The 23,817-nt window shown below is 38.4% G+C and overlaps 1 protein-coding gene across 11 annotated transcripts in view; it reads left to right on the top strand.

Annotated features, from left to right (window-relative positions):
• PPP6R3 (protein phosphatase 6 regulatory subunit 3) overlaps positions 1-23,817 on the top strand; it is a 64,203-nt gene that overhangs the window by 14,176 nt on the left and 26,210 nt on the right. For 4 of the 11 annotated variants that reach the window (XM_027810486.2, XM_014282853.3, XM_027810478.2 and 1 more), the window contains exons 2-15: positions 1,672-1,841; positions 2,212-2,324; positions 7,233-7,359; positions 9,487-9,719; positions 11,163-11,349; positions 12,232-12,369; positions 12,862-12,927; positions 13,367-13,479; positions 14,156-14,269; positions 14,940-15,069; positions 16,835-16,987; positions 18,949-19,098; positions 19,589-19,653; positions 22,186-22,301. In XM_027810486.2, the coding sequence (XP_027666287.1) occupies positions 7,348-7,359; positions 9,487-9,719; positions 11,163-11,349; positions 12,232-12,369; positions 12,862-12,927; positions 13,367-13,479; positions 14,156-14,269; positions 14,940-15,069; positions 16,835-16,987; positions 18,949-19,098; positions 19,589-19,653; positions 22,186-22,301 (1,477 nt within the window). In that variant the 5' untranslated portion in view covers positions 1,672-1,841; positions 2,212-2,324; positions 7,233-7,347. The remainder of the gene's footprint in view (positions 1-1,671; positions 1,842-2,211; positions 2,325-7,232; positions 7,360-9,486; positions 9,720-11,162; positions 11,350-12,231; positions 12,370-12,861; positions 12,928-13,366; positions 13,480-14,155; positions 14,270-14,939; positions 15,070-16,834; positions 16,988-18,948; positions 19,099-19,588; positions 19,654-22,185; positions 22,302-23,817) is intronic. The other 7 variants (XM_055722154.1, XM_027810479.2, XM_027810480.2 and 4 more) reach the window with 5 other exon arrangements.

Here is a 23,817-nt window from a genome sequence, read left to right as displayed (position 1 = left end):
GGTTGACACATCTACCAGACATGCAGACCTGAAGGTCTATGGATGAAAACACATGTGACCTTTGAAAGTACTACGGCCAATCAATGTATTACATTGACCTTCAGTTCACGTATATGTTGGTTATTAAAATAGCCTTAGAGAAAGTTGTATTTAGTGTTTGTGTGCATTAAGGCTTGAAGCCTTTGTGCCGTTGTGAGTAAAACGCAGATGTGGTGGCTTTTGGTTCCAGAACTGTTGGAGATAACATGATATTTCAAGCCACAAAAGTTACTAGCCCTAAGAAAGCTAAGAAAAAACACTTTCATTGAGTGATTGCTTAACTAGAATGCCAGAGTTGCTTTTCATCTGAGAGGTATTTATTTGTAGTATATATCTTTTGGTTGACAGAGGCATTAGGTTATCTGCAAAGATCAAGAAACAGCATTGAAGACACAGCTTATCTTTAACATGGGAGGTGTAAAGTTAAATTGTTCTTCTCTTTAGCAGAATACCTGAAATGCATTTGAGGTGCATGATTTGGCGGGTTTTTTTAGCTGACAATATGTTTGTGACATACTGATAGCAGAGCTTTTCAGCCAAATACTAGGTAGTCACTGTCATGAGTTAACATACTACTGTATTTGCAACCCTTCTTAGTTGCTAGTACTTCTACTTTTTTTTTCCATGAACAATATTACCCATGTTTCCAAATGAAACAAAAGTCTGGTCTTGCTTGAAATCTGTGTTACAAAGCAAACTAAAAAAGCCCTTTAACTGATGGAAAGGGAAGGTGAATTTTTTGTATTGGAAATTCATCTTAGAACTACTAGAAACAGCTACATCAGAAAGAAGCATCAATTGATAGGATGCTTTTTTCTTGCCTATTTGGTGTTGACCAAAGCACAGGCAGGTAAGTGTCACTTGGAAGTCAGTTATGGATACCTCATTAAACTCTTTAATGTTTCTTTGGTTTATACTGAAAGAATTACACTGTTGAAAGCAGAGGTTGTCTTAGCCATGAAATTTAGGTGACAGAATACAGTCTTAAAACAGCTGGTTGCTTTGTAAGTCTGTATGTGGACTGTGTCATTTTTTTCAAGTTAAACTGATTTCAGGTTGAAACTGGCTGAATTATTCATACAGACTTATGCCAAAATAACTGGCATTCTTAATGCTGTACATTTATTTCTGTGCAGGTTTGTGGATAAATCAGGTGTTAATACAATGAGAATAATTATGAGGATAGAAAAAGACTGCTGCAGAAAACTAGTAATGGATGTTTCAGGTCTTCTGGATCTGAAGGTGTTACTTCATATGACATTGCTAATAGTTTGTAAAAAAGAAGTCTGCATTTGTATTAAGTTCCACAGTCAAGTGCAGATTCTAAAGTCAGTTTTATTTCAGCGAGGCAAAGAAATTTCTTCCTTTATCTCCCAAAAGTAAAGGGGGGTGTTTGTTTAAAGTTGGTTTAAAAGTCTTTCAGATGACAAGCTGCTTTTGAATTTATTCTCAAGAGTATGCTGCACCCAGCAGACACTTTTCTTCCTAGCATGTTGTTTCCTTCTTCAGTTCGTATGTCTTATTCCTTGCAAAGCAATGCTTAGTATTTGTGCAGTTATTATAAATAGTTTAGCTATTTAGTAGAACGTGTTACCAGTATTAAATTATAAAATGTTTTTTTTGTCGTTGTAGGAAGAAATCTGCTTCATCTAATTCAATCCTAATTCAGTCCTGCTAATCTGCTAATACTGTAGATTGAAAGATTTTTTTGCTGTTGCCAGGATACCCTGTAATGGGCAAGAAGCCTGAGAAAATAGAAATCGTTCTGTTTTTTTAACTTTTAAAAAATTTTTGTTTAACAGGTAAGAAACTATTAAACTTCACCTACAGCAGTAGTTTTAGCTTCTGCATCTATAAAGCCTTATCTTAAGTGGTTCCTGAATGTGTTAAGTTTTTCATGTCCCTGATGTCCACTAAAGACTTATTTACCTGATTTCTGTAGGTTCAGATTTACCACCTTCTAAGCTGCTTTTCCTTCTGCAGTTCAGACTTTGTGTGGCCGTTTCTTCCCTTCTCTTGCAGCTTTTTTCTGACTGCTTTCTAGCTGGTTGTTTCTGTCTTTTAACCCACCCTGCTGTTGCACTATCTTCTTTCTCTGCCCCACTTTGTTCTTACAATGAGAATCAAGGGTCATCTAGACACACTGTTGTGGTTATTCTATTTGTTTTACAGGGAGCATGTTTTAAAGTGTTTTGGTTTTGTGCCAGGAGGTGTATCTGCTGCCCAGCCTCCAATTCTTTGGAAGAGTTTCAAAGCAAATGTGTTCATGAACTGACATATATTAGGTATGAATGATGTTTAGCATTATAGGTTATTACATTGAAATATGGTAATACTGCCTTCTGCAACTGAACCTTTGATACTAAACTGCATGCTTCCGTTTAAAATTCTCTTCTGGGTAGCTATGCATTGTTTACCTAAATTTTTTGTATTATTATGGAACAGTCTGCTTTTCTCAGTACATGGGATATCTTCTTTTCAGTTTTGAAGATAACTGAGAGAACTTAAAATATGAAGAATCTGTAGGAATTCTGTGACCAATTAATATTTTAAATGTGTAAATGTAAATCCACTTTAACAGCCAAAATAGAAAAGGATTTGTCTTTCCTACTTGAGCGGGGGAGATGAATGTCTAACTCCTAATTATTGTAGGTACTAGAGTTGTGTATTTATTAATACTTATTAACCTGTGGGTTGAGATAGAGTTTAGGAGTTTACAAGGATACACCTGTTGCTTGGTATAAAATTGCTCTTGTAACTTCATTGCAAACTAGATTTCAGCTGGTTTTTGTATGTTTGCTGGATGGTTATGACCTTGAATTTTGAGGGATTGGTGTCTTTCAGTAAACATTAATTAGTTTTGACTTGCGTACTTCAGTGTGTCAAAGCAATTGATCATTGGGGCATTCACTCATAATGAAGGGGGATTATATGTGCACATGATGGATATAATCTATATAATGTAAAAAAATGATGTATTTATAGTTCTGATGTAGGTAAAAGTGCAGCTAGTGTGTATAAATAAGGGAAGCTAGTGTGATAAGTAAAGGTCAAAGTGGTTTCACTTCTGTCTCAGTTGTCAGCTGTTCTGCAACCTGCTTCTTCCCTTGCCAGATAGGGGAGTGGAAGTCCCTATTTATTAGATAATTTCCTGCATTAGGAGGAGGTGGCAGTAGCTGTTAGAGGATGTTATGGAAACTCCTGTGTCCTCATACAGTTTTCTGACACCTTTCTCTCCCAGTCAAGAAAGGACTGCTACCTGGGGTCTTTTGCCTGCATTTCACTGGGGTATGTAGTTGCCCTCTGAAAGTATAGGAGTTAGCTGAGGTGAGTAGCGTATGTGCCGTAAATGAGTGTAACGGCTGGAAGGAATTGTATCTGTAGTACAAGCTTAAATTGTACAATAGGCCGTGAACATGCTGAATTGTTTGTCTTGTATTCAAAACATGTGGTTACCCAGGAATTCTTGGCATTTGGGAGAAGGTGCAGTGTTTTGGTTTTTTGGTATGTAAGTGAAATTTTACCTGCAAATAGTTCAAAACACTGAAATGTTGCTTAGGTTAATTATGAGGAGTGCTCCCCCACAGTTCTTGAATCTTACAAATTAATGATAATAAGCATCCAGATGCCCTGCTGGCGGAGAAGGAAGGTGAGGCTAGCCTGTGCAAGGTTTCCCAGCACTCTGTGAAAGAGTTGGTTGGTTTTGTTTCCCTTCCAGTATCTTTTCCAGTTTGCTGTGTCCTCTTGTAAATGGAATAGGACTGTGCGCAGTATTTGAAATATGGGTGCAATATGTATTGAATTGTTGAGGTAAAGGTGTTTGTAGTTTGTGTTCTGTTTTGTTCTTTCTAGTTTCAAAAGGTCTGTTGGCTCCCTCCTCCACAAAGTTTCTTGGAAACTTCACTAACTTATGAAAGTTTAAATGTTAGTCTAAGTAGTGGAGTATTTCTCAAAAAATGATTTCCACTAGGGTTCACATCTGAGGCCTAAGCAGTCTGTTCTGATACTGAAGAGACCACTACATTTTACTTGGTGTTCACATGAGATTTTTACCCTATATAAAGTGAACCTTGCATTTTGTTTAAGAAATGGAAACTGTGCCATGAAAACTCTCCTGTATTACTGTTTTTTTTAATTTGTGGTTACTGGCTTTAATGTAATGTATTTAAAGCTAGGGACTTGGAACAATAGCTTGTATCTTTCAAGCTAATAACAGAACAAACCTCACTGCTTTAGTTGAAAATATAGGTTATTGGGTAAGTATGGTCTTTATTGTACTCAAAGTATTTAGAAATAAAACTGAAGAATAGTTAAGAGCAGAGTTTTGAACGCTATTTAAAACCCATACTATTCTAATGGGATAGAAGACAAAGAATTCTGTAATGTTTTTTCTCCCTGAACTTTCAGTGTAGAAGCAGCAGTGTAAGTGCATTGCCATATAGGAGGGATTACTTCTTGCATTCTTAAAGTGGAGAATTCAGTTACGGCATAACTGTGTATTGCTATAAATTAACATTATTTTACAGCAAAGGACTGTTTTGGTCCAGATAAACAAGCTACAGGTTCAGTTGCTGTACTGTTTTTCTTCAAATTGCCCTTGATTCCAGACTAAATGCATAAATGCTCAATTTTCCCACTTAATAGGTTCTGGGATATCTAACGCCTTGAGGAATTGTGCCCCAGCCTGCAAAGGACAGGCAGTTGTAGACACCAGGTTTACAAGGAGTGATGCTCTGGCAGTGAAATAGGCTGTTTAAAAAGTAGCCACTGGAATATCTTTTCTGTCAGCTTGAGTGACTGGTAATTCTGTTTAGCACTAAAATTTTTTCAGATATGCACTCAGGCTTAGCTTTGTTTTCCATTATCAGTGTCAGAATAAGCACTTTTAAATGCTAGCATGGTGTCTAATTACTGTCCGTTGTTTGGAGAAAGGAGAGAAAAAAAACCCACCCCCAACCCCCAAACTGGAAACTAACTAAATGTGGCTAGGGACTAACTGCGGTTATGGGAAAGTGGTGGAGGGCATGCTTAGTGTTTTGAAGAAATCACTGAATGCATTTAAAGGTGTTAATGTTGGTAGATTCTCTTTTAATGATAAAAGCATAAGAATTTATCTTCATTACTTTGTCTTCTCCAAACCTACCTACCTACTTAGTTTTCAGAAGGCAATGGATTATTTGCTTTGGAAATGCTTTTATCGTTAAGAAATATGACCTTGAAAGCCTGTGGTGGCACCGTAGACTCCTTTGGTGGCTGCTCTCCTTGCATCCAATGACTAAGCTGTCTTTTGCTAGTTGCTATACAGGAATTGTAAAAACCTGTTTTGCTGAAGCAGTCTACATAATTTAGGATGTATTTCAATCATGGAAAAGTTGTTGGTGTACAAGTAACTTGTTTTTTTTTTTCATCTGTGCATTTGACCCCTATAGCGAGAAAACATGATGGTACATAACTTCCAATTTTCTTTTAGTTTATAATGCAGTTCTTGTTATAACTCTCTATGTAGCGTTTCTCACTTTCATATATTACAGAATCTTCAGCTTGACACTGTTAAACTTTTTAAAAAATTTCTCTTGCTTGAAAAATGAAACTGGGTATTGCTGTACAATCTGTGAAGTTCCTACTGGAAGCTCTGTGTGTATGTGCTTTGACCATCCAGTTGTCAGGTAACAGCCTTCAGCTGGTTCGCTGAGGCCCTTCCAGTTTGCTTTCTGCACTGGTCTGGATCCCTGTATCTGCTTGTAGCTACCAATACTCAACTGTTAGGAAGAAGTGTGAGGTACCAGGTTGAAAGTACCTCCTTGCAAAGTATGTTTCTCATGTTTTGCTGAAGCGTGATGCTTAGAAATTAAACTTAAATGAGCAGCTTATTTGTAATAGTTTTCATATTTATTAAAGGGACTTCTCGATGCTTGAATGTAACAACTGTTTTTTAAAAGGTTCAGTATAGGAGGCGTTGTCTGAAATGAAGCTTGTTTGACTGGAATTCACGTTTTTGTCCTGTAGCTTGAAAACATGAATGTCTCTTATCTGCTAAAGGTGTTTGACAGCTACATGTCCACTCAAAGCTACAGAGAAACTTACTGATACACTTGTTACCAATTTTTTTTTTGATGGAGATGGCAGTTAAGCATTTGGTCTTTAGAAAGAACCACATAGTAGTTACTGTTAAACAAAATACACAGTGTAGTTTTCTTCAGCTGCAGTAGGCAAATAGACTTCAGATGTTTTTCTGGTCTGAAAGGATAGCTTCACAGCTTTATTTCTTCCCTTTAGCAAACAATTTAAGTGAGGATTTCATTACCTGTATCTCAGAGCAGTTGATAGGCTTCTTTGTTTTGATGGACTGCTTGCTTTCCGTTCACATTTGCGTTAACATTCCATACAGTAAACTTTTATTTCAGCTTTCATTCAGAGAAGAATCTGTTAACAATATTAACCAAGAAGACAAAGCAATGTGTTTCTGAAAGCTAGGTGTTCCTTAGGATCTTGAATTGTCCTAACTTGTACATGAGCAAGCTGATGTAAACTTTCAGAAGTACTAAATTTACATGAATTGGTAGTCTTAGTCTTGCTTTCTGGGAACTTTCAGAGATTATGGAAAGCTAACTCAAGTTACAAAAGACAGTCAAATATCTGCAGCAGCTTTACCAACTTTAACACATTTTTTTCTTTCCATAGCTGAGTGTGTTCAGTATTATCTTGGATCATTCTGCTTCTTCTGGTATCTAATCTTGAGTGTGTCGTGTATTTGGCAGTCTTTTGCATTCAATCCAAATGTTGTGATTTTTCTGCCTATATTGGCAATGGAGTTGAACATTGGGACTAACACAACCCAGTTGACCTGCGGAATTTATCATAAATTTGCAGATAGTGAAATATTGGGAGGAGTACTCCTGATTTGTGGACGTAAAGTGTAATTCTGACAGTGTTAGTGGGACTGAAATGTGAAAAAAAAAAAAAGAAAATAATCCAAAATTTCAGAATGGGTAGGTTTTGGGAGGGAGGATAGAACAGTAGGCTGTGGGAAAAATAACAGTAACTTCTTGTTTTTAAACCTTCAATTCAGGACTATGGTAGGCTGATTCTAGATTATCACCAGTGATAAAGCCTAAGAAAATTCTCTTCTCTTCAGGGTTCCTGGACTTCCTCTTTGGCACGTTTTATGTTGTTTATTTTTCCTTACTTCAAAGGACCTGGGCTCCTGTTGAAAAGTGATGGAATAATCTCTGGCCGCCACCTGACATGTTGAGGGAGCACCCCTAAAAGAGCTTGCCTGGGCGACAGTTTGTGAAATAACACAGTAACATGTTTGCAGTAGTATGCCTTTTTTTTTTTTGATGCTATTTTCCGTTGTTGAATTTCTCTTGAAATAAGTAACTGAGAAATATGTTGAAGCTACTGAAATGAGCTTTAATCGCTGCAGAGGGATTTACATCTGGAATTAGCATTGATTGTGGTTACTTGCAACGATGCTCCTTTCACTAACTGGGGCAAGGGGAGGGATTTGATCTACTTTGTAGAGGCTTAAAAAAAAATAAATCCTTTGACTTTAACAATGCACTAGTTTCACTTGCTTACAGTAAGTCTGTTTGTAGCCTGAATACCCACAAGCTGGTATTTTCAATAACTTTGTATAAGCTAATTTGTGAGATCAAGTCTTTTGAACCCTGCTTGTAAGTTTACTAATACTTTTAGTATAAAAGATTGTTTTTCTGTTTAACCACTTAATCCTTGTATAGGATCTCAGATGATTATAAGTACTGATACCGCAATTAAAATTTTCTGTACCTTTTCTGATATGGGAGTCAAACAGAATCAGAAAGCTGTGTAATCTGGGGGCAGTTACGTATGCTTACAACTTCTGACAACTCCATAATGAGTATACCAGGCTTTTCGATATTTAGGCCAAATACTGGAAGTCTTGCTAATGGAGAGTCATAAGGGTTCTGCTGGATCCTTGGACTTGTATCTGTTTTCTAAAAACTGCTAAAGTACTAAATTTGACACTTCACCATTCTAAGTAGCTGTAGTTGCATGCTGAATCCATTTTAACTTGGAAATAAATGTTTAAAGCTGTCTACCACCTCAGTTTGCATAAGAATTAGATGTTTTGGTGATTTTAGGTCTTTATAAGAGTGTATGTCAAAAGCATAGTTTGATTATTGTCTTTAAGCTTGCTCCTGCATACAGCCTGCAGCTTACAGATATTTTCTTGCTAAAACGGTAAAATTCACCTACATTCTCTGCAGTAACTACATGTCCTCACAGCTGATGTTGCTAATGTACAGCAGTAATGTATTGAATTAATCCTTCACACTTGGAAGGCAGTTACTAAAGGAGCAAAAGGAGTGTTTCTTTCCTTATTTGAATGAGTACTGCTCAAACCGTGCTGCTTCCAATTGTAAGGAAGGAAAAGTTTCTTAATGTTCTCCACTATCTGTAGTATCTCTTTCAATCCACTTGAATTCTACATTGCTATAAGACCAGCTGATACTATGCCAGAGGTTAAATGTCATGTAAAAGCCCTGTTCTGGAGAGGGGGGAGTGGAGCAAATACCCGTATTGAGCTTAATGAGAGGTGAAAGCAGGAGTTTATTGGATCTATTGTAGGCTGAATCTTTTCTGCTGGCACAGTTGTCTCAGTAGCAGCTGCTTGCAAAGGTGTCTTGAGGCAACAGCGTTAACATGGAGGTGCTGTAGCATTTTGTAAGGGGAGATGAAGTTGCTCATCCTTACGCATTTGTTACGGCCTGTTACAGTATTTCAGTGGTTGGGGCCACTGCCCTTTCACATCTTAGTGTAAGATATTTTATTGTCCCTTGTTCTTCCTCCTGTGTTGAGTTTATGGAGGGAGGTACAGTGAGAGAGTAGGTCCAGTGTTGAAATTGGCTCCAGCACTTTGTTGCCTGCAAGTTAAAATTACTAAAATTCCTCTACCTTCATAGGCATTTTCTTCAATGGTAGAGGTGGTACTCTAGTGCATTAATGCAGTGCCCGTTTTATCTTCCCTAGCTCTTAATTGCTGAGCAAGTTGTTCTGAATCCAAGACACAGTGGATAGATTAAAAATAGAAGTTGGGAAGAGTGAATTCAGTAAATTGGAAATCAAAGTTACCCTTTTTCTTTAGTGGAGAGTAGCATGTTCCTTTCATGTAAGTAAAACCCTGGAGCTGCCTAACTTAATCTTTGGAAGATAGAATATTGGCTATTGCTAAAGGTACAAAAATTACTACATAGTATTCAGTCATCTTTAATCAAGCCTGATTTTGTAACTCTTTTGATCATCAGCATCTACTGTTGTCTCGTGAGTTCTAGAAAATGTCTGTGTGCAGATACTTCTGGGCTTAAAAGCTATGAAGTACTACTATGAAGTGATACTACAAATAATACTACTGCTTAAATAGATTTGTAAACTTAATGCTTTATGTGTATTCTTCTTATCCAGACCAGCATGTTTTGGAAATTTGATCTCCATTCGTCATCCCACATAGATACACTTCTAGAGAGAGAAGATGTAACACTGAAGGAATTGATGGATGAAGAAGATGTTCTGCAAGAGTGCAAGGCTCAGAATCGCAAACTTATAGAGTTTCTGCTGAAGTCAGAATGTTTGGAAGACTTAGTTTCATTTATAATTGAAGAGCCACCTCAAGACATGGATGAAAAAATTCGATATAAGTAGGAAAACTCTTGGGGGTGGGGGAAATTTGGGAAGGTGGAAAGAAGGGTAACTTCAGTTAATTTGATAGTGTGTTTTGAATCCCTGCATGCTGGTGTGTAGTACAATACTGGTATCTTTATAGAGTAAGTTTGTCGTCAGTGGGCTTTGTAGAACTTTTAAATAAATCGTTCTATGTATTTGCGTTTTTTCTAAACGAAAGCCTCTTACCTACAAATGCTTCCAAACCCCAGTTGCTGTTTAAAGGACGCTTAAAAAAAATAATCAGAACTCATATGAAGAATCTTGTAGTTGTGTTTCGTAAGAAAATAGTTGAATGAAAAACCTTATTTGGGTAGTAGAGTTAGTTAAGTGCTTAGCTTTTATTGATGACCGGTACGATGTTTTGAAGATGCTTATTCAAAAGCATATGTAGCACTCCTTGAAAGAATGTACTTAATGTCTTAATTGCTGGTGTTTTCCTTTGTAGACCTAGAACTGAAATAATTTGGTATGGCCATGAGTTCAGCTACCTTGCTGGGAAGGTTCAAACTCAAAAGTCAACCTAGCAATTCATATAAAAGCACTTCTGCCATTTTTGGCCTACTTCAGAGTTGCCCATGCAGAAGGCTGCTTTTTTTCTTAAAACAGTATGTTAAAAAAAAGTGAAATAAGCTATACTCTTAGTTGCAGCACTTAATTTCTGGTAAACCAAACCTCCTCCTGTAAGTGTTACTAGTAGAGTTTGTAATTGAAGCATCTTTCACTTGGAGTAAGCTGCTGATGCTGTCAGTTAACTTTAGTGTGAGTGTGTGAGAGTGCTGTCAAGTGCAGGAAATTACTGGTCTTGATGACACCTTGGTTTAATTACTCAGTGTTCTGAACTGTAGTACTGCTTCATGACACTGAGTCAGAAATAGCTAGTTTTGCAGGCTTTGTCAGACTTAGCTTACTGAGTTTCTGCATAATTGAGATATATATATAAAAATAATCCTAAAGCTATTCCTTTGACCTTTTTAATATAATCAGTGTTATGTTAGAAAGGGGCAAACACACTGCTCCTTCCCCAGTATTGGTGCAGTACTATCAGTCAGCTTAATTTCTTGGTAATTAACTTTTTTTCCCTTCAGAAAATGAAGTGGCTTCTGAAATGAGATCAGTATTTGAACAGATGGATTTAACAATAGATCTTAAAATAAAAGCATGCCCTTTCTTTTCCTCACTTCCCTAGTGTTGTCCCGTTGCTACTGAAGATCAGAGTAGGCCATTTCTTAAGTGAAGAAACAGAGCTTGTAGGCTAAATGTGCAATTATGTTACCTTGCAATAGTTTGCCACTTTAATTAGTGCAGACCAACCCTGCTTGAAAACTTGGTCAAAAGCCTTACCAGGTTTTGAATTCAGAGCTGGAAATATGACAGCTTTGAAGTATAAGTGGTGGATAATTTTATTTTCTTTTCCCCAGGTATCCAAACATATCCTGTGAGCTGCTTACATCGGATGTCTCACAGATCAACGATAGGCTGGGAGAAGAAGAATCCTTACTTATGAAACTGTACAGCTTCCTCTTAAATGAATCTCCTCTAAACCCTTTACTGGCCAGTTTCTTCAGCAAGGTGCTAAGTATTCTTATAAGCAGAAAACCAGAACAGGTAAATATTTACAAGCTTTCCAGTGTAACAAGTGTTCTAATAAAGTTGTACTACTTAGTAGTGCTGCTTTAAGACTGTGTGTTTGAGGGGTAGCAGCAGGGTCAAAAGTGTTCCAACTTCCATACTAGCTGAAGATGCTAACTTCTTTTACGGTATGCACATGATTAAGAAATAATCTGGATGAGTAACATGTATTTGGTTCAGATTTGCCTCTGAGCTATTTGTGCGATCAGTGTGTGTGTTTACTTTTTGGCTTAGCTTAGTTCAGTATGTTATGTGGCGATATTTGCATTAATTGCTGTTAGAGGTGAAGGTTGCTGAATTGAATCAGTGGGAGTGGGTCCGATTTGGTGTGAAGAATTCTTACTAAATAAGACCAGACATATTGAGTCCTTGTTCAGAAACATTGTTGTAGTCTCTTCATGTGGCCCAGTCCTGCCATCAGCTGCAATGACTGGTGCTCATACCTGGATGAATTAAGTTTTGACTGTTTTGTATCTTTAATAGAAACAAATACAGAGCTTGCTTGATTATGTTAAAAGTTTTGCTGTGTTGAGCTTTGCTCACTAAGCAGGAATGAGAGTAATTCATACCAAAAGGAAAACTGACTGTGCATTGGGGTATAAGTAGTTCATGGTCAGCAAGCTGGGTGTGGAAGGAGGACCAAGACATACCGCATATAGTATGAAAAGTGCCACTTTTGCTACTCTACACGTGTGTATTATTTTATCTCACCTTGTACTGCAGCTTTAAGTGGCAAAAGCATTTAAGATGTTCTCGTTTACTTTCTCAGTTTGGTAGGAGAGAGAATCAAAACTGGTTGGTGTGATTTACCATGTAAAATCCAGATAAGCAAATGTAAACTGGCTTCTTAATTTCTAGATTGTGGATTTTTTAAAGAGGAAGCATGATTTTGTAGACCTCATTATTAAGCACATAGGGACCTCTGCAATCATGGACTTGTTGCTCAGACTACTGACTTGCATAGAACCTCCACAGCCCCGGCAAGAAGTGTTAAATGTAAGTAAAATGTCTTGAAAGACTTTTGTTTGACGTGTGAACTGTAAAGTGGCTTATCTTCTGCTGGTTTTACAAAGCTTATTTCTTAGACGTGTGGGGTTCTTTCTGCTTCAAGCTGCCAATACTTTTGTAGTGGAGCCAGAGCATTTGTGGGGACAGTTTAGAACCCGAGTGGCTAGTCTCTTCCTCTCGTCTTCAGTATCTAATTTAACACTGCTAGATGCAGTTTTAAAAATGTTTTGGACCTTACTGAACACTTTTTGGCATCAGAAAGTTTATTTTAAAATTATACATAAGGCTTTCTTTCTTACAGTTGCTCAGAAACAGTGATTTTACTTTTTTCCTGTCTTCTGAAGTATTGTTAGTCCTTTTTTAGAAATATCAACAGTATGACTTGTGATAATTGTCAAACAACTAGTTTTGGTTAGTTTCTATCCATTTAGTTTGTTCACTTGGATGACATTGTTACTAACGCCCACAAAAACTTTTCAGTGGCTAAATGAGGAGAGAATTATCCAGCGGCTTGTGGAAATAGTACATCCATCTCAAGATGAAGATGTAAGTATTGGTCTGACACTGTTCTGGGTCTGTCTATTCAGCAAGTTGTACAACGTAATGTGAAAACTTCTTAGTTTCACTGTTTTCTGCTTGCTCATTTCAGCAGTTTAGGTGTGGATCATTTGAGGGAGGATGTATAGGGTTTTTTCACCCACTGCCCCCCGCCCCCATCAGATCCTGGTCAAAGCTTTATGCATGTGCAGTGCTGTTTGAAGATTAAACTCTAGTGTTTTGCTATCTTAATACTGGAAATAGATTCTTGCCCCATGCATCAAGGGTTTTTTGTCTTGTTGAGTCTTAATTATGGCATGAAGCTATTGCTTGAATATTTTGGGGTAGGAGAGACTCTTTCGGAGTTGAATCTTTCACAGTTTTTCATTGAAGAATTAGTCCAGTATGTTATTACTTTACAGTGAAAAGCTATGTTTTTCTGTTCCAGAGGCATTCAAATGCATCACAGTCACTCTGTGAAATTATTCGTCTAAGCAGAGATCAGATGTTACAAGTACAGAACAGTTCAGAACCAGATCCACTGCTTGCCAGTCTAGAGAAGTAAGTTGGTTTGAATTTCTGATTTTATTTTCAGTTCATAAAAATTATGGGGTTTAACTTTTGACCTTGAAAACCTTTAGAAATGGAGAGCCCCGCTTTTCAGGTGAATTTTCTTGGCTACCTGTCATCTGTGTGATTTAAAATAAATACTTTAAAAAAATATTAATAAAAATACTCTGCAAGTAAGGAGAGTCCACATGGAGGACTTCATGGGGGGGAGGGTGGGGATTGTCTCATTAAAATATTTCCTGCGCTGCCAAGTGGGATCAGATGTGTAGAGGTCAGTTTGATACTGTGCAGTGTACGCATGGGAGACTTTGGCTTTGATCACTTACTTGTTTTCAGTTAATCTAGGTGTGTGTTTCTGCCAGAGGAGGTGCTTCTGTATTCTCTTTTGGTTATAGGCTTTAGGCTTGTGTGGCTGTTCCGGCAAGCTGAATTGGGTTTTTGATCTGGCTTTTCCAACCTAAATGATTCTGTGATCTTAATAGGAGAATATCATTGTGGCAGTGAGGATGGGAGTGATTGTCCTAGCGGTACCTGCTAGCTTGAAATAGCTACTGGCTTTCCTTTTATTATCCCTTTATTAATTTTACATAGGTAAATGGTAGCTACTTCTGTTAACAGCTCTGTCTTGAAGTAGTGTTGTATCTGATACCAATGCTTTTCTTTTCAGACAAGAAATCATAGAGCAGCTGCTGTCTAATATTTTTCATAAAGAAAAAAATGAATCTGCAATAGTCAGTGCAATCCAAATACTCTTGACCTTACTTGAGACACGACGACAGACGTAAGTCTTTTATTTGGCTTAAATTATGCCTGTGTAATTTAATTAAACTACTGCTCAACATTACCAAGTGTCTTCCGTACGCTTATGACTGAACTACTTCTGTGGTCTGTCGTGTAAGTAGAAGGAAACTAAGTGATTGCAGTTGGCATTGCTACAATTTCACCAAGTGACTGGTCTTTTCTGCAGGCCAGTTAACTGTCATGTGACAGATCAGACTAACTGCACTTCATCAATTTGTTTCTGCATACAAGGAATAGAGTAAATATGTACAGTGCAACGAATGGGTTCTAGCTTTTTAAATTCAGAGTTTTATTACAACTTCATTTTGAGAAACCGCTGAACAGATCTCTGGTACATTCAACTTGTTTGTTCAGGATAGATGAATGAAGCTCTTGATCTGCTTCAAAAGAGGAAAAAACAGCTGTAGTGTTTAATCTCAAAACTATATCAGTGATTTCAAGCACAATAAACCAAAAAATACTAGAGATGGTGTTTAGAAAAGTCTTGTTCAACCATTAATTCACACTTAATTTGTATTTGTAACGTGATCTTTTTGCTGGCCTCCTCTTTTCACGTGCCTTCAGAACTGTGACACTCTCAAAATCATACCTTAAAGATGCTTTACAACTAGTTTTGATATTAATTATCAGATTTTGCTTGTGTGTGTTAGATTTGAAGGCCATATAGAGATCTGTCCTCCAGGCATGAGCAATTCAACATATTCGGTCAACAAAAGTGTTTTAGAAGCCATAAAAGCACGACTTTCATCCTTCCATGAACTCTTACTTGAGCCTCCAAAAGTAAGTGAAACCTAACTTTACCAAATTAATTGAAACAAGACTGTTGCTATATGGCTGTATTTTAGGCAGGTTATAACAACAGACAAAATGCAGTTTGACAACGTCTGGGCAAGTACCCAGCCTCCTTCCCAGCCTCTTGTGAGCTTTGCTGCTCATTAGTGTCCCTGAACCAGTGTGTTGTGCTACTTGATAGGGTTTTCCAGCTTAAACTTTGTTTAATTGGCAGAATAGCCTTGAAGCAATTCATACTTTTTGAAAGCAATGAAAAGGGATTTGCTAAATATTCTTAGGGTGGGTCCTCTCTCCCCCCACCCCCACCCCGCTTGGAAATCCTGGCAGAATAGGAAACACAGACTATGGATGCTTCAGTTGTGTGGAACTTCAGCATGGCCCACGTTTCTCTAGACTTGCCCAGGACACAAGTAGACCAGCTCCACAGCATGCACCTGGCACTCCAGGCATGTTAAATTCTTTGGGCTTTTCAACTGATTTAAGCAACTTACCTGTGTCAGGCTGTTGCAAAAAGATAAATAGAAGATGTATAAATAGGGGGGTTACCTATGATCCTTTCATATTTTTCCACTCAAATTTTCACTGGCAGAATTTCAGCTGGGGCGCTGCACCCTGAACAGAGTGCCATGGTCCATAAGAAAGAAGGACCTGTGGGCCAAAGTGGAAATAAAGACCTGAGGTGTATGAAATACCAGATGTGTAGGGAGTTAAGGTGGTGTTACACTGTATTTTATCTGGGAGAAGATGAGACCTCAGGATTTCCAAATGCAGAAAGATAATGCAAAGAAACTCTTTTGCTTATTGCAACAATGTGGCAAGGTACAGGTCTATATTACATTAAAAGCAGGGTCACAGAGGGTACTTGAGTATTTTCTGATGATTAGACATTTGAGTAAGTCATCTAGTGGAGTTAGAGTTACTGAATCTGATCGTTTTAAGCACTAGTTAAATGACCATCCTTAGATCATTGCTTTATGTAAGGAATGGAGAAATGAGCTAGCAGGTTGTCACTTATCTTTTCTGATGCAAGGGTGGTGCTGGTCAGGCAAAAGTGACATTCAGTGTTACAGAAGGCAGTAGTGGTCTCTTCATGAAAACCTGTTTGTGCCTTAAGGTTGGAAGACATTTTCATTATGAATTCTCCTGCTCCTAGCATATTTGCTACTAGATTTTTAGCTTTTACAGTAGCTAACACAAGATTTCTCTTATTGGCTGGCACTTAGTTACGTGACATCAGTTCCAATTTGTTAACCAGCTAAAATTAGAATAAGATACTAGAGAAGCCTGTTGCTTAATGAAGTTGTTTTCAGGTACGTGAAGGTCGGGTGGTTGAGGCATTAAATATTTAGAAACTGTCTACCTAGCTGTTTTGTGTATATTGGAACAATGTAGACTATGGCTGGCTTCACCAGGGAGAAGCACTTCCCAAGTAGTATCTCCTAATTAATTTCAAGATTGGGTAGAATGCGCATCTACTTTGAGGTCCTGTCTGTAGTTAACCATCGGTTTTTACAATGTCACTGGTTTCGTGTGGCTGTTTTTATTATTTCCTGTCTATGGAGTTAAAATAAGCTATAGTGTTCAGAACTGAAAATTGCTTTTTTGCACAGTGAAGGTAAGACTGCTGCTCAAGGATTGATTGTATTGTATTTTTAAGCACTGCTCTTACCATTGTGCATAGTAATGAGCTGGTTTTTAAAAGCTTATTTTATGTATTTTAATGGGGTCTGTTATATCCTTGTTTCATTTTCAGAAAGGTGTCATGAAGACAACTTGGGGTGTATTGGATCCACCTGTGGGAAACACGCGTTTAAACGTGATTAGATTAATATCTAGCCTTTTACAGACGAATACAAGCAGTGTGAATCAGGAGCTTATAGAGCTTAACAGCATAGGAGTAATACTGGTAAGAAGTTTATGCTGCTGCCTTTATTTTTAGGGATTGTTATTAAGATCTTGTCAGTTTTTTTCTGTCACTGCAGAAAATTTGTCGTGTATTTCCTACCTTAACTTTTTTGCCTATCTGTGGTGTGGCTTCTGTTGCACTGTTTAAGAACTTTTAGTATTGGGCTTTACTGTTAAATTGATAGTCTGAAGTCAACATTTTCTTCTGCTCGCTGGTTTCTTATTTACACCTCTAGAAATACATGAAGTGGTTTTCTGAACAAGCTTATTTTTTCATCTGTATGTTCTCAAGTATTCAGCTGTGTTCAAGGCTTTCCTGCTGTTTTCATTCTTTTCCCAAGTTGTTCCTTTAAAACCCCTTTGTCTCTCATGTGGTACACCAAATGGTATCTCGGTACTGGCCTATAAAGGGGCAGTTATTCTTGGTAGCTCGTGTGCCTTCAAACACCTGAAAGCAAAATGTTGCACAACAAACTTTCAGTTGACTCTCTGCTTTTTGCTAATGTGGAATGTATACTTCGAGTGTTTCCTACCTCGTATTTCAACTATAGTAGGACATATTCTTTGTGTTTAGCTTGACCAAAAAAAATTCAAGTATCGGTTAAAAAATAACTATCAAAACATGAGGGAACTTACACTGCAGTTTCCGAGTACAACACAAAGCTTCTGCTTCTAAGAAGGCGGTTGCAAACTTGAAGTATAAATATTTTCTCTGCCCTAAATTCTGTTAGTCTAAAAGCCCTTTTTCCTTGGACTAATCAATGCAGCTGCATTTGTAATATCTTCATCTCAGTTTCTCTGTACAACTTGGGTTTGCAGATAGCTGTTTTCATACAAGTTAGCACCTAACCTCACTGTAACTGACGTTTTTTCTAGATGTGTTGTCCAAGGGAACGTACATGCTATGAACACTGGCATATTCTTAAGTATATTGTTTTGTAAACTAAATCCCATGAATTTTGAACATGCTTTTCTGTTGCCGGTTTTACATACGGAAGAAAAGTTATTACAGCCGTATAAACTTACCGGTGCTTTGTGCTGTTTGCTGAAACAGCACATGCTTTACTGTGCGTACTTAACTTAGGAAAAGCAGCTGTCTAGTTCTGGTAGAGTATCTTTACGGGAGGATGTCATTAGAAGGAAAACTGAAGATCTTTAGCTGGTTTTTGAATGAGACTTAAATTATTTAATACTGTTCCAATCACTGCACTCATTTCCATAACTAATTTCATTTTACCAGTGACAGCAATCATTTGAATTTTGCAGTAAGTAGTCTAAAAACTCAACATAAAGCTTAAAAAAAAGTCTTTACTGTGTTTAAAAGGAAAAACGTGGAGAATTGGGAACATGACTAAATGACTAAACATATCCAAACTCATTATTTTTCTCTACTGTGTAAGGCATTTAATCTTAAACTGCAGCTAGATTATCTGGGGTAGCATGCTGTAATAGAATAAAATTAGTAGATGACTGGTTCAAAACAGGTCAATACGACTTTGTAAGGAATCTCACTGAAATGAGGAGCACAGTATAATGGTATTGTAGATGCTAGAAGGTAAAGTGGAAAAAGAAACATGTCAAGGGCTACTGAGGTCATAAATAACCCTTCTGACTCTGGGACCCTCTGGGCTGTAGCTGGCGGAAAGAGTGGAAGTGGGGAGTGTCGTTCCTCCCTTTGTCCTTTGAAAGTGTGTTATTGTTTACCCCCAGGATAAATCCAGTTACAGCTGAGTTCTTGTTCTGATCCAGTATGATAGTGTGGTGCTTGTGTTCAGGTAACAGCCAGCACAAGAATTAACTTTTTTGTAGGTCACAAATTTTGCTTGCACAGTAATACTTATTGTAAAACTCAAAGAATTTATTCTAGCGTGGTCATTAAGATAACTTGTTGGGGTGAGTCTACTGGTTATGTTTAATGAAACATCCTTGGTTTCTGTAAACCTTGTTGAATTTGTTTTTCAGGACATGTTCTTTAAGTATACGTGGAACAACTTCTTGCATACTCAAGTAGAAATCTGTATTGCATTGATTCTTGCAAGTCCTCTTGAAAGCACAGAAAATGGCACAATTACAGATCAGGATTCCACTGGGGACAATCTCTTACTGAAGCATGTAAGTTGTGGGGTTTTTGGGAATCTCCTGAGTTCTCCTGTGTTCAGGCTATCGTAGCAGTTACTCTTACATAAAGTATACCCCAATTTTACTTGAGTTATGTGTATGATGAACAAGAATATTTTTTTTTTAAGTTTTGTTGTCCCAAAGTGAGCACGCGTGCAGAGCTGCAAGTATTTAGTTTCCTTGAAGTTGTTCCTCTTAAGTATTAAAATTGCATAGTTAAGAATTAAAATTGCTATTTCAATAGCGTCATGCTACTACAACTCAGCAGCTATAAGGAGAAGTAGAATTAATACAGGTTTAGCTTTTAGGTTTCTGGTTGGGATCTGACTGCTGCTTCTGAACTTTAAACCCTTTAATAATGAAAGGACTTATCCTGAACCTGGAACTGGTTGTCTTGTAAGACTTTAGTATTTGTTAGAATCAATTGTAAAATGAGTAAGTGTTCCACTTTACTGCTGCTAAGCATGTTTTGCTTCTTTGACAGCTCTTCCTTAAGTGCCAATTAATAGAACGAATACTTGAAGCATGGGAGATGAATGAGAAGAAACAGTGAGTAACTAGTTTTCTCATTCCCTGCAATTACCTGCATAAGACTTGAATTGTGAAATGAATGTATGGCCAATTCGTAACTCATCTGACCAGTCCTAAAAACACATCTATGTTAATATTTGGATTAAAGTGCTCTCTTGTACTGCTTTTGGTAGCATTCTAATGCTTTTTCTCATGACTATTTGAGAATACAGTAGTTTGTCACTCTTGCCATGTATAAGATATTACTGTGATCTTTGAAGTCTACCCATCATCAAGTACAGAAACATACCCTAAGTTTTGAGAGGACAGGCAGTACTTCTCTCCAGTAAGCAACGGAAAACTTAGGAACACATCAAGGCACGTTACGTACTGGGGAGCAACAGACTCCTAAGTAGTAAAAGCCAAGTCCGCAGCACGGACTAACTTTTTAAAGTGTGTGTGTTTGTGAAAGGATGGAAATTTCAGAAGCTAACATTATCTGTATTCACAACAAGAGCAAAAAAAAGTCAGTCTTCACCTGGGGTGGTAAAACAGCTTTCAGAAAGCTCCTTTGGCTCAGGAGATACTGAACAGTAAATGTTAGCTCTGACCTGTCAAAATACTGAGTTAGGTGACTTGAGATAGTGTTGCTGGTTTGCTAGTGTGTTATTTGAGACAGTTCTACTCCCCAGAATACTCCTCTTCCTATTTGTTGTGAATCAGGTAGTAAATATGTGGCTAATGTAACTGACCTGAAAATAAGGGTGTTGAAGTAGGTGAAGAGGATGGTATGAAGCAAGGGAATGTGGCTTAATTTATTAACTATAGAAAACATGTGTTCCCAAATGTGTTCTATCATATTCTCCTGAGGTTAGAGAACTGCCAAGTTTAACAGGATCTAGACTCTCATAGGAGAGACGTATGGAAGGCTATTTCCGTAGATCCAACCTAAAACTATTCTTTGGTTGGATAAGAATGTTTTTGATCAAGTGCTTATTATATGGGTGAATTAGACATGTAGTGTCACATTTGCAAATACTAATATGGAAAATATTGTAGTAAACCTCAGATGGTGCTTTTATCTGGAAAGAATTGATTGGCGAGAAACAATCAGGCTAAGTAATTCACCCCTTAATCCAATTTTTTGTGGGTATGACTCCAAATATAAAAGATAAGTCTTTAAGATAAAAATACTTTTACCTTCGCTGCTTCAGGAAATGGAGTTTTCTAAAATGCTTTCTGCTGGTAAAAACCTGACATAGTAAAAAGCTGTTTGATGCAGTGGGATTAATAAGTGTTTGCTAACAGAGGATACAATCATATTCTAGACTTTCTGGCTAGGCAGTGACTATTCAATCCACTTTGTCAAATACAAATGTTCTTTATGGTATATCCTGTATTAGAAATAACCTTTGCCATCATCATGTGTTGCTTGTTTTGAATGGACTTGTTGCTTAAGCAGTCAAGGAAACAAGACTGGAATCTCTTTGTCAGTTTGCTCCTGTGAGCAATGTGATACTGTTTCATTCGTGACATCTAGCACTGATATAATTTTAGTTACCTCTGTGTGAGATGGTGATGATGGTGGTGGAAGATCAAGTAATGTGATTTTGTGTTTGCATAGCATAAGCTACTTGCTGAACTGCTGCCAATTTACAAAAAATTCAGTCATGGGGTTTTTGTCTAGCCAATTGAGTGGGTCTTACTTGATTTTTATCTTATTTTATATTAAAAGCACATAACCTTGAAAAGCTGACACGCAAATATCTGGTTAACTTGCAGCTAAATGCTAGAAATTCAGTCCAGGTTGGAGCTCTCACTTTAGCTCTTTGGTCAGATCTAGAACAGTTCCAGTTGATCATAGCAACTCCTAAGTACTCTAAAAACTGGTAGCTCCTGTTTCTACAAAGCAGTTCTGTTATATCTTTGTATGCAAGGGAAAAAAAAAAAAATCTTTGAATTGCCTTGTAATTGTATCTTTGGTGTTCACTTAAATGTCACTCCTAAACGTCAGGAAAGCAATGATCCTAACTTAAATTTCAGTTGTTCATGCCATTTCAGCTCTGTATGCTAAATGTAATGTTAAGAAACTCTGCAATAGTAGAGTGTGCTTAGGATTTAAGAATTTAACTTTTGATCATATGCTCAAAGCTCTGAGAGACCATTCAGTGTAATTTGAGTTTTGAGAAATGCTCTCAGCAACAGAAATTTCCTAAAAATTGTGGATCTGTTAATTTTGTCATTATCTTGGTAATGCTGTATGCTTTTCTTTCTACCCACACACACAAATGTGAAAGCAGAAATAACCTGTTCAGAAACTCTGCACTTCCTTCTTGGTAGTTTACATGCTTGTTAAGTCTTTGAAGCTGGCTCAATGTAGCCAAACCAGTTGGATTCTTAAATTCTTGAGTATTTTTGTGAACCTCTTGGTTTTAGGATGCAAGTGTTCTGCTTAAGAACACCTACTCTATTTGTCTTCTCTAACTTCTTGACTCTGGCAGGTTTTATAACGAAATATGATAGCACAGTTGCTCTGAGTGCAGGCAGTTAAATTCCTTTTGTTTCTTGCAGGGCTGAAGGAGGAAGACGGCATGGCTATATGGGTCATCTGACAAGGATAGCAAACTGTATTGTGCATAGTACAGATAAGGGGCCAAACAGTACACTAGTACAACAGCTCATTAAAGGTAATGTTAATGGTCTTAAGTTTGCCTAATGGCTTTCTTTACCAAATTCTGAGGAAATGAATTTGCAGAAAGTTCAGTAAAGGCCAGTGTGAGGTCTTGCACCTAGGGAGGAACAACCTTATGCAGTAAGACTAGGGCTGGTGACCTGCAGGAAGGCAGCTCTGCAGAGAAAGGCTGGGAGTTCTGGTGGGCAGCAAGTTGCCCATGGGCCAGCAGGGCATGTCCATGTGGCCAAGGTGGCCAGTGGGATCCTGAGGGGCAGCAGGAGCGTGGCCAGCAGGTCGAGGGGGGTGATCCTTCCCCTCTGCTCTCCCCTGGTGAGGCCACATCTGGGGTGCCACGTCCAGTGCTGGGCTCCCCAGTTCCAGAGGGACAGGGAACTGCTGGAGAGGGGCTGGCAGAGGATGCAGAGATGAGGGGATGGAGCATCTCCCTTATGGTGAAGGGCTGAGGGAGTGTCATGGTTTAACCCCGGCTGGCAACCAAGCACCACGCAGCCACTTGCTCACACCACCCCCGCCCCCACCCAGAGGGATGGGAAGGAGGATTGGAAAGCAATGTAAAACTCAGGGGTTGAGATAAGAACAATTTAATAGGTAGAGCAAAACCCGCACACACAAGCAAAGCAAGGAATTCGTTCCCTACCTCCCACGGGCAGGCAGGTGTTCAGCCATCCCCAGGGCAGCAGGGCTCCATGCGTAACGGTTACTCGGGAAGACAAAGGCCATAATGCCAGATGTCTCCCCCTTCCTCCTTCTTCCCCCAGTTTATATACTCAGCATGATGTCATATGGTGTGGAATATCCCTTTGGCTAGTCTGGGTCAGCTGTCCTGGCTGGGTCCCCTCCTGATTTCTTGTGCCCCCCAGCCCTCTGGCTGGCAGGGCCCAAGAAACTGGAAAGTCCTTCACTTAGTATAAACACCACCCAGCAACAACCAAAAACATCAGTGTGCTATCAGCGTTGTTCTCGCATCAAAGCCAAAACACGGCACTGCACCAGCTACTAAGAATAAAATAATCTCTGTCCCAGCTGAAAGCAGGACAGAGCGCCCAGAGCCTGGGGAAGGGAAGGCTGAGAGGGGGTCTCATCGATGCACACACATCTCTCCAGGGTGAGTGCTGAGAGGACAGGGCCAGGCTCTTTGCAGCGGTGCCCAGCAATAGGATGAGGGGCAGTGGGCACAGACTGAAACACGAGAAGTTCCTTCTGAATCAGAGGAAAGAATTCTTTACCTTGTGGGTGATGGAGCACTGAAACAGGCTGCCTGGAGAGGCTGTGGAGTCTCCTTCCCTGGAGACATTCAAAACCTGCCTAGATGTGACTCTGTAGCCTGCTCTAGGTGAACCTGCCTTAGCAGGGGGCTTGGGCTAGGCTATCTCCAGAGGTCCCTTCCAACCCTGACTATTTGTGGTTCTGTAAATCAAACTTAAATTAAAAGGTAGCTGTTGGATAAAAGAAGAAAATATTATTGATGTATTCAATTTAAAACCTACCATCCTTAAACCTTTGCTGAA

Source organism: Falco cherrug, chromosome 10 (assembly GCF_023634085.1).
Source record: "Falco cherrug isolate bFalChe1 chromosome 10, bFalChe1.pri, whole genome shotgun sequence".
NCBI classification, from domain to species: domain Eukaryota; kingdom Metazoa; phylum Chordata; class Aves; order Falconiformes; family Falconidae; genus Falco; species Falco cherrug.
This window is presented reverse-complemented; position numbering and strand designations above follow the sequence as displayed.